At 32.3% G+C, this 11,494-nt stretch overlaps 1 protein-coding gene across 1 annotated transcript in view; it reads right to left on the bottom strand.

The window, feature by feature from the left end:
- LOC106681561 (protein qui-1) overlaps positions 1-11,494 on the bottom strand; it is a gene marked incomplete at its 5' end in the record, with an annotated part of 249,924 nt that overhangs the window by 163,452 nt on the left and 74,978 nt on the right. Inside the window, 1 exon segment of the mRNA XM_014421920.3 lies at positions 641-807. Within this exon segment, the coding sequence (XP_014277406.3) occupies positions 641-807 (167 nt within the window).

The raw sequence follows: 11,494 nt of genomic DNA, 5'->3' as shown, positions 1-11,494 counted from the left end.
TGGCAGATTGTAATATCTATCAATAAATAATTCTATCAAAAAAAAAAAAAAAGATACTGCACGTGAGCTGTTGAAGAAATAAAAACGTAATTTTGACGGGAGAGTACAGGATCCAAATAACAAAGCAAAAGCTTGTTATCTGTAAACCTTGTTACTTCTGGTTAAAGGAACTCTATTTCTCGTATGAATGTATAGAAATTCTTATGTACCTCTTACATTAACCATGTAAGACCCACAAGGCCGATCTGGTATTTAATAAATAATAAAATATAGAAATTCATTGAATGAGCTATGACTCCCGGGCTTATTAATTTGGTTTAATGACACATATTTCACTCCTTATAATTCAGGTTTTTTGTTTTGTTTTTTCAACGACACGATAGATGTCTATGATAAATACGTTTTTCTAGGGCGTAATGGAAAGTGTAAAACTACACCAGTCAGTTTATGGAACCACAAATATTTTATTGTAAAAGCTTAAACAAAATTCTTCCTTGGGATTTCAGAAGTTTTTCTGCCAATAGACTAAGCTTGCCCGTAGCTCTCAGAATATTGGTGTCGGAGGATAAAAAAAATGTTATATACGTATGAGAAGATTTTATGTCAACTAGTTTAAGAATAATATATTATAATTACTTACTCTTGAGTCCTGAGGCGATATCCATGACCGGACACGGGACGGTAGGCGGTAGCCAGGGGTCCAGGGTCCAGGCCCATGTCCCTCGCCCTCCCGCTCAGCTGGGCGTGCTCCTCCTCGCTCAGTTCTGCCGGCAGCGGGCTCGGCGTCATCTCCTCCCCGATCAAGCACTGCAAAAATAAAAGTACAAGATAAACTAAAATGTACATAGAGCACTTTACAATTATTATGACCTTGCAAAATTAAATTCTAAATTATAATTTGAGTTCAAAGCTACTCGGAATAATTTGTTCCTTATTAACACTGCAAAAATCTAATTTCAGATAAAGCGAGCGTAGACTTTTTCATTCAATTGATGATCCGGAAATAGATAACAATCGCTAATGGATCTATGAAAATTCGTACGTCCGTGAGTTGACCAGAGCTTTATGTAGAGGTATGGTACAATTAAAGTAATATAACTATAATTATAAATTATAGGTTTAACTTAATAGTTCAAACGGGATTTGTTAAACACAAAACAGTTAGACATAAAAAATAAATGTTGAGTTTTAGATAGGCATTGACAAGGAAGAGCTTGTGACCAATAGAAAATTATATTCGCAATTGAATAAGAAAGTTTCTTTTTAATGAGTTGACACAAGTCCTAGAAATATATTAAGTTTAGAAATACAATAAAACGGGACAATGGGCAAAATAGCCTGAAACATTGTTGAAATGTAAAGGAGAATTAAAAAAAGAAATAAAAAAGGTTATTTGTTTCCGAAGAAATAAAGCAATGTAATAATTACTTACAACTACAATCGTATTCTAGTATGGGATATGAACACATTCCATTAATTCAATGGCGTTAGCCAAAGCCTAACGTTAGTCTTTCCTACCTTAATTGGACCCTGTAATCAATACGTTATAATGCTTCAAGGCAAAAAAAAAAGTCATATTATACCTGGTTAATGTAAACGTAGTTTAAATTTTGTTATAAATATTTTTCAGACAAAAATTATAAGAGTAGCTTCTGTTAATGGCAAGTATATTGCATTATTAAGCTCTTCAGTAATACTTTTTTTTCTTTTTTTTAATAGAGTTTTTTAACTGTGCAGATAGATTCAAGCTAGGTAGTTACTAACAGAGAGGACCGTCTGGTAGCCGAAGGAATTAATACCTCAGCAACCTCGTAACTGCAACCAAGCAGGTTCGAACCCGGCCGCGGGGAGACGACTATTATTTCGTGGTGTTCCCACGATATGAAACCTTGAACCTTTCACTATCATCAAAATAGTAGAGGTGAGCAATAAATATATCTCCTCCCACCGCCCACATGCCCGAAATAACCAGACAGGAAGTGAAAATATTTTTAAAATATTAACTAACTGAGAACCAGTGAGGGAAAACTTTTACATTCGTCAAATCACTTGCATCGTTTCCGCATTCCTTTAATACAAATTTTATTATGAAAAATAATTGATCAATAATTTAAGAAACAAACCAAGGTTTGTGATTTTTTTCTTAAGTTAGATTAACAACTTTAAGGAGGTGATATATCCTGTCTTAAGGACATACCTGCGATACTTCGGGTCAAAATTTTTGCATCACATATTTTTCATGAAGTAAAAGTAATTTTAAATTTTATTGAAATATTAAAGTTTTTAATTACCACGAACAGAGAATATGAGCCTAATGAAAAAAAAGGAAAGAATGGGATTGTAGTATTTAAAGCTGGTAAATTAAGTGAAATAGAATGGTAGGGTGATTTGACCAGTATAAAGAGTCGGAAAAGTCAAGAAGAAGCAATATTTAGTTTCTGGATTTGTCAAGTTACTAAAAAAAAAAAAAGTCGCATAAACGAAATTAATCATGCCTTCCTGATTCCTAGTTGAGCAAACATAGACATTAGAGCTAGTTTGTTTACGGTTAAAATTTGACTTTTTGTCGAGTGTTGTTTCAGTAAATGTTTGTACAGCTTACTCCACAGTCCTATTTTAACCGTCCTTCATATACTGGAAATCGGGGGGAAACAATGGCAAATAATAAAAGAAAAATATGCCAAGAAAAAAGGTTGGAAATAGACTTGAGCAGGAATTGGGGAATCGATAATGGGAGCTCTCATCCGGTGGCTCTTTACATTATTCATCCGCTAACTGATTTGCATTCATTTGTGAGCCCTCAGGGTCTGGCCAATTTGTTTCCTGAGAATTCAATGCGGCACTGCCGATAATTATATCCCTTACTTCTCAGCTCCCTTCGAATTACTTATAAAAATTGATCTTTGAATTCCAATTTTCGGCTTCTCTGCGTCAGTGATAAACTAAGTTTTTGACTTACCTAGAACCTACTCTAACATAACCATCCTTCTGAATCCTTCCATTTCACGTTCATCAATTCACTTATTCTCTATTTCGAGACTGCGTGTCAGAAGACTAGTTTATTACCACTAGTCTTCTGACATGCAGTCTCAAAATAGAGAATAAGTGAATTGATGAACGTGAAATGGGCCATTCTTGATTAATTTGGGGTCTATGAGCAGTGTTAGGAAAAAAATATGTCCTATTACAATTACTTTCCAATTATAATAATTTGAAATTCGGAAATTAAATTATAATATTGATTAGTAATTTCAACTTCTTGATAAAAGAATCGCAATTACAAGTTAAACAGAAGTCATTGCAGTTACTAATTTTAGTAAATGTAATTGCAATTACTATTTGCCCAACACTAGGTATGATTTAAATGTACTATACTATTCTATTTGATATATTGCTTCATTGAATGGAGGAAGAATCGATCTCAGGGAGGTCTGAAGGTATTCAATAGCAGTCTCAACTGTTTCAGAGGGCTGAATGCTAACAGACAATCCGTAATACAGTCGGTCATTCAACGTGCAGTGTGCCTTCTCAAAATGCAGAAAAATATGGAGCGAAAATAATCTTTCTAAATTTTCTAATGTCATTACAAAATATTTCTTTTGTACATTATTTTTTTATTTGTGTGTTTTTATTAGGAGTTAATATATCCAACTCTAAAAAGTAAAGGTTTATGAAAATTAAAATTCTACATCAAAAAAGTTATTCAGTTCAATTCAATATTTAGGTTTTCCATAGTTAAAAGTGTTACGAATTAATATTTTTGCTGTATAGTTAATTTATCATAATGAGATGTATTCATTTTTAGATAAAAATAATAGTGGGAAATATCAACTTATTTAAAAAACACTCCTCATTTTTATAGAGTTTTCTAATGTCATTTCAACGAAAAAATGCGTTTTATTTAAATTATTCGGTATAGAAGAAAGGTATCAGTGTTGCCGAGCTGGAGAAAATGAATAAAATAAACTTAATAAAATACGAAATTAAAATTACTTTTCTGAAGAAAGATTTTAAATATTTATAATTAAAAATATTTCTTATTAATGAGTTTTTCATTTTCTCTTTTTTTGACTTCCGTCAATACCATTTACTATTTTCTTTACATTAATTAAAAGATATTAATGAAGCAATTAATAAGTAACTTACGTAGGTTATCAAGTATCTTACACAGTCGCAAAATTCCATGAAATTAGAAGAATTTATATGAAATTTCAATTAAAGGATTTAATCTCCGTTTATTTATATCCATCTAGCAAAAGCCCTTTGAATAAGGAGAAAGTATAAAACCTTTGAAAATTCCTCTACCTTCAAAACAGGACCTTTATTTTCTTAAAAAAAATTACCCGATCATAGCAAACGCAAGTCATATCCAATGCTATATCGGATCCGTATTGACGATACGTGTTGAGGAAAAGTTAAATTTAATTAAATAGGTATTCTGGTTATTCATTATTGCCATCATTATGGCCGGCTCACAAGTGGGAGATAAAAGGGGTCGGCTTGCAACTAGGGGCTAGAAGGATAAGGCCCAATAAACACTTACCGTAGTTGGTAACATGTAATATACCAGATGGGCGGCTAGAATTACATCATGACCAGACAGCGGAGGAAATTTCCAAAGAGGATGCTGCCAAAGCCAAACTCTACCCAGAAGGCCGAAACGAGCAACACGCAATAGTTAATTAATAGTTCTTAAATATTATTTTGAATGGCAAAACAATCACAAGTAGAGTCAATAGAATATGTATGGTCTCAGCCAGTATTCTGAATACAATAGCTTATTATGTAAACATAAATTACAGTGAATATGTATATTAATCTCTCTCTTATCATACCTCAGTTATTATATATGCTTATTATTGATATTATATATACTTATATTACCTAATGTTAACCCGACTTAATTTTATACGTTAAACTCCTTGCTTGCCATCTGATTAGCATAGGTTAGTAAATTAGTGAACACGACACCATTGGAAAGAATATCCAATGAGTAATTATTAACGATTATACGAGGGTAAGTATCCGCAATTTAGTTATATTTTTGTTTATGTTGGTAGCACTGTCGTTTTGCGTTAATGACGCATGCTTTGTTCATTTGTTTTTTGTTCAGTTGTGTTGCATGTCTATGCAAGTTTCAAGCTGCTGGGTTAGTTTCGTTATTGCTTTCGTGCTGTTAATTCTTCGAAGTCTTTCGGTGCAGTGAACAGCCTTTTGCCACACCGGAGTGTCTACGAATAGATTGAACAATTAAAAAATTGTCGCACAATTGTTATGCACGATGGAGAAAACATTGAGCGTTCATGTGAAATGGTGCTCTTAGACAGACGAGTAAGTATTAACGAAGTGGCAAATCGTCTGCAAATTAGTCAGACTTGTGTTTCATAAAGTTTGTGCAAGATGGGGCCCAAAACAACTCACACAGTTGCATAAACAAACGCGCTTGGACACCTGCCAAAACATACAAAAAACTTCATACACAGGATTGCTGGTGACGAAACATGGATCCATCATTACGAGCCGGAGAGTAAACAGCAGAGTATAGAACGGGAACATCCAAATTCCCCGTGCAAGAAAAAGTTCAAGACCCAGCCGTCGGCAGAAAACTGATACTTACAGTTTTTTTTTGTGACTCACAAGGTCCAGTATTGGAACATTATGAGGAAAGGGGCACAACAATAAACTGTGTACGCTGCAGTGAGAGGCTTATCGCCAAGCTAAAGCCTGCAATTCGAGGGCCGAGGACTGCTGTCAAAAGGTATTGTGTTGTTGTACGACAATGCCCGTCCGCATACTGCTGGCCACACTGCTGAAACGCTTCAGAAAAATTTCGAAGTACTGGCTCATCCTCCACATAGTCCTGATCTTGCCCCTTCTGACTATCACTTGTTTGGTCTACTCAAAGAAGCATTAAGGGGCCGGATCAATTAGATTTAGCCATATTTATGGCCAAATACATGAAAAACAATGAATTTCAACTTCATACATTTAAATGTGTACTGATTTGTTGTGTTTGCCTGTGTCCAATGCATTTGACATAATATTATTATTTTTTTTTTTTTATTACGTTTTTGTCTATAAATAAAATCAGGCAAGACCTAGTCGAATTGATCCGATTGAAGAAATGTTCAGAATATTTTGACACTGAAAAATTTTCGTCCCGTTGTTGGATTTCGTTTGTTCGTTTTCTTTTGTTTGAAAAAAAGTTGCTCCATGAACGATGTCCATAAAAGTTCCCATTTAGCAATGGTAAATTAAATTTCACTAAACTTTCTTTTTTTAAGGTTTTGTAAACTCGACCGTTTGTGAGATGATTGAAACTAAATTGAAAATTCCACCAATTCTATTTTTACCCACCAAATTAGTCAATAAAATCTCAATACTTATTTTGTCATTTTGGATTTTGGATCCTTTGTCACTTTGGATTTTCAACATCTTTTAACGTATAAATATTTCTTCAGAAGTTGAATTATTATGAAAATTCTTCAGAAATTGTCATGATCTATTTAATTTTCCTTGTATCTAAATGAGAATTAGTAAATTAAATAATTTTATGTTTGTAAAAAATAAACATATTTCTCTTACTACAAAATTCACAAATTGCCATATATATTAATATATGAATTTAAATTAATTATAATATGAATTTTAATATAAATTAAAAAAAAGTCCACACTTTATAAGTATTCACGAATTAAATAGGTTTTATAAATATTACTCGTAGATTTATATATACTTACATTCTACAAACTACAGGTCAAGTTCTGATAATGTTTTAGTTAACATTATGAAGGGAAATCATAAGTTATAGTTAGAAATCGTATATACTGTCTTAACGTATATATATACCCATAATATTACTTCAGTAAAAAAAAGTTTTGAAACAAACTCCAATGTAAGTCAACTTTGCTGTACATATTTTCCTAGGCCATTTCACCTAAGACAATCTCTTTAAATGAGTTTAGGTTTCGCCAAGAAGAGGGAAGAGCAAAAACCGGTCCCTGTTAGTGTTAATATTCATTAAGGGAGAATTATTACTTGGGACAGGCTTAAACTTGGCAAAACTAAAATACTTTGGCTTAGCAAGTACGGCCTCATTTCAGCGATGGATGCTTTTTTCCGAAAAAAAAAGAAAACATTCTAAAGAAATTCTTAGTTTCAAAACTCAAGTTTCCTTTAAGGCGATTCTAGCCCCACTCCCCCTTTTTAATAGACATTTTAATGAATTGTCAAATGATTTGGACGTTTTACATGAACGACAAATTAGTGCCTTCTGCAAGGAGAGCTGCCATCTCTAACCCTCTGATAATTTTAGTAAATACGTTTATGGATAACTACCATTCTAGGACGGGCGAGGGTTCGAGGAAACGCATATAGTATATATTTATTTAAAATATATATTTATATCACTATATTTTTAACTATATATTCATATCACTGTATTTTTAAAATTATATATTTATATCCCATAAGGAACCGACCAACTACTCTTAAAATGTATTATGTATCAATATAATTCAAATAATTGTCATAAAAATCTTCCAGCATCAAATATAATTCTAGATACCTTAAACTTCCTGTAATAGTATGCTAGATGTAACTGGGTATACTTAAATATTGGATATATTTTTCAGTTAAGAGTTAGTAAGTTATTTATGCGGTTTATTGCGGTTCTTTACCGATATTTTACATATGAGAGTTTATGGATAAAATTAATATTGATCAATACATGGAATTTAATTTAGAATACTCGGCTTCCGTTTTTATTTATTAGACTTTACAATTAACATTTAGTTGACATTTACTAGACAAACGGTCTAAATTGCCAATCCATTACAAAAGACTGATCTACATGACTATTATAAGGCCTATCTGAGCATACGGAGTTGAGCTTTGGGGCTCCACTAAACCATCAAATTCCTCCAGAATCCAATCCTTACAGTAAAAAATCCTTCATAAAGTCCTTAATGCTTCTTACTTTGTCACAAATCAAGTCATCCATCAGGACCTCAATGTTCCATATGTTGCTGATTTGGCCAGAGCCAGATACCGTTCCTTCCATAATAAACTTCTAAACCACCAAAATCCACTTGTTTCTAACCTGGCTTCTCCTTCAGTGCCTAATAATCCTCCTAGGCGTCTGAAAAGAAGATGGCCTCGAGATCTTCCCCTCTAGAAATGTTATTGGAGTTCTATCAGTGGGTAGATTCTCCACATGTTTGTATCATGTCACTATGTCACCTACAGCAAATTTACTTGATGTATATGTGTGTATACAGTTGTAAATAACAATAAATAAATTATTAAAAAAAACATTTAGTTGCCATTTGATATAACTGTGTAGGACTATCATTGTAAGTTATAAGGTACGTGTTGTGGGCTTCGGTCCGGAGTCTCCAAATCTCTCTGCTTTAGTTCCTCCTCATCGGCTGGCTAGTTAGTCCACAGCACCAGATGTCTGTTCTTCTTCCAGAACCTCTTGCTCTCCCTGTCTGGTTTACTACCTCGCAAGTCTTTATTATTGTAAATCTTTATTACGTCAAGACCCGTGGGTACCTCCAGTCATAAATGTCATTGAAAGGAGGTCGTACTAACTGGGCTGAGATTAGGTCACACGAGGCTCAATCATTCCTATGTTATCTCAAAACGAACGCCTCCAAAATGCGAATATTGAAACAAAAATTTGACAATTAGCCATATCTTCCAGGAAGCCTATGTTTAATGTCACACCTCAATAGCTTAGGATTAAATCCGAATATTTCGAAAACCCTAAGTGATGATGAAAAAAAAATTAAATTAAAATTTCTGTTTTTAAAATCAAATTTTACTGTCACAAGTAAAGCGTCAAACCGACGAAAAAAAATATCATAATACAAATGTAAGCGAAAATAAATATGTGATTAATACGTATAAACGTTTTATTTATTGTTGTCTAAAATATGATAAATTAAGTATTTAACAAAATAAATATATTAATACCGTAATCCAAATGATTAGTACATATAGAATATGTGAATAAAACTCGATGTTGCCACTGCAATCTAAATACAAAGCTACGTTACATTAGGTAAGCTCGGTTTGTGTTAAAATCACACTGTCAAGTTGCACTTGGGATTATGAGTATAACTATTCCGGATAGCCTACCGATGAATGACGTATCAGAGAACACGGGTGTTAATATGGACAAACAGGAGAGCAGCAAACAGAGCGGCAGGTAGGGCCAGAGCGTCGGCTAATTGTAATCTGGTCTGTCAGATGATCCTGGCTTAGCCCTCTGCCTATAATGTCCTCTTGGGGCTTAATAACAGCTGAGCTAAGCGGCCCTCTCTACGTTCATATTCAATTTAGCTTGCCTCTTTTTACCTTTTACTTGAGTAGAAGGTAAAGTAAATGTTACATGAATACGTCAGTGAAAATTCTTTCCAAACCTAAATTATAAATTTCTCAGCAGTCGTTTCGGGGTTTACCCTTTCTTCAGTAAATACTTATAATCGCTTGTACAACAGTAGAAATAACAAAAATAAAAATTTACAGCTTTGAGCCGTCACAGTGGAATGGGTAACTATAAATTTAGTTTTAGAAATTCACACATTACGGATAAATGAAATGAACACGAAAAATGGAAAAAAAAAAGAAAAAAAAAAGCAAATTATTTTACTAAACAATATAGATAGTGTAGTTGTTTTTGTTGTAGTCTGGGGCTTTAGGGCGTAAAACCCTGAGGTCATCAACGCCCATGTTTCGTGCTTTATATTCTATTTCTATAATTCTATTTCACTTTAAATAATTTCGAAAAAAAATTTAAATAATTACTTCTGTTGGTATTTTTTATTAGGTATAACAGATTTTCTGGTTTAAATCTTATTCAAAAAGCCATTCCTTTTTAAGAAAACTAAGATCATTTCCACGTTCTTCTGGTCATCATTCTCAAATATGTGACTGATCGTAAGTACACTGTTGCAGTATTGACATTTTGGCGGTGGCTGCTTACTGATCAGATAGTGTAGTAAATTTCAAAACTGAAATGGAAGAGTGCTTCAAAATATTAGTTTAATGAAAATTTCATCTATTTAAATTCTTTAAAATTTGTTGAAATATTTAAATAAAATCAATGGTTCGTTAATAACATTTGGGCAGCAATTGATTTACAAATAAAAATACAATTATCTTTTATAACATAAAGTGAAATTCGTAGAAAAAGAAAACAATAATCGCATCCGAAACGCAATATAAAATATTTTACTTTATTATGATACAATTTTGGTAAAATAAAAAACAATTATAAAATCTTTTATTTATATTTTATTATTCCGTAATGCTACTCCTAAATGACTAAAATAATGTTATAACGAGGTCTGGGCTGAGAAAACCAGTTAGGATGGAATATGAAAAAAAATGTGAAATATTATAAATAAAAAAGTAAACTAAGGTAAAGAATTATAAGTAATTACAAGTAAAAAAGTAAAGTAAAGAATATCGAAATTATTTGTAAAATAAAAATTTGTAGCATTAAATAATCTTATGATAAGAGGTAAGTAAACCAAAAAAAATATATTATTCTCATTTCTATTGTTCATGTGAATTACTTAGGATGCTCAAGCTCGAACCAAAAAAGTCAGCACACATTTTAAAGTACATTACATTACTGTTTTATATTGTTTTGTGTGCCTTTATAATAATTTTTTTTTATGTTATTATATTACATTCTTTTACATTTTAAACAAAATTGGTTTCTTTTTCAACGTTAGGGAAAATAATGTTTATTCAAACTACTAGAAATTATCTGCTAACAAACTGTATGTTACAATTTGAAATGAAAACACTATTAAAAATATTAGTACAATAATAATGATAATAATACTTCAGTATATTTAATAAAAACTTTATTAAAAGCCGCACTTGCTTTTGGTATTTCCAGTTGAGTTTTGGAAAAGAAACAGGAAGTAAATGATAAAGTAGGCAAATGGTTAAACATTTCCTTTGGATCTGATCTTACCTAGGCTGGAGAGCTAGGAAACTGGAAATATTTTAGCTGAAAAAGAAAAGAAATTACCATGCAAAATAAATTATATCAGGTATCAAGTGTATCGAGCAGAGCTAACTTAACATTCAAAGTAATGTTTGGTTCAGTCATTGCTGAAATTTCCCTGATCATAATAGAGATGCCAATTGGTTGATAAGCGTTTAGAGTACTTCTACATTACTATTATTTTGACAATTTTTGCTTAGTATTATTCCAAGCACCAGCAGGCGGTATCTGGAAAGTGATTCGAACACTGGCGAATAATTAAAATTATTCAATAAAATCTATAAAAAAAATCTACTCAGTGGTCGGCGAGAAAATTCGCGGATAGTGGACGGGTGGACTTCTTTTGTTGTTAATTGTTTTCGAGTTTTGGATCATAAGAATTTTGAAGCGTGAAACCTTTCTAGAGGGATTCATTTTTTTTTTAGTGAAAACAAATATATCAGAACATTGCTTCATTTGTTTATA

This window comes from Halyomorpha halys, unplaced genomic scaffold, assembly GCF_000696795.3.
Source record: "Halyomorpha halys isolate HHAL.00 unplaced genomic scaffold, Hhal_1.1 Scaffold348.1, whole genome shotgun sequence".
NCBI classification, from domain to species: domain Eukaryota; kingdom Metazoa; phylum Arthropoda; class Insecta; order Hemiptera; family Pentatomidae; genus Halyomorpha; species Halyomorpha halys.
Note: the sequence above shows the minus strand (reverse complement) of the source record. Positions and strands in the feature narration are given on the sequence as shown.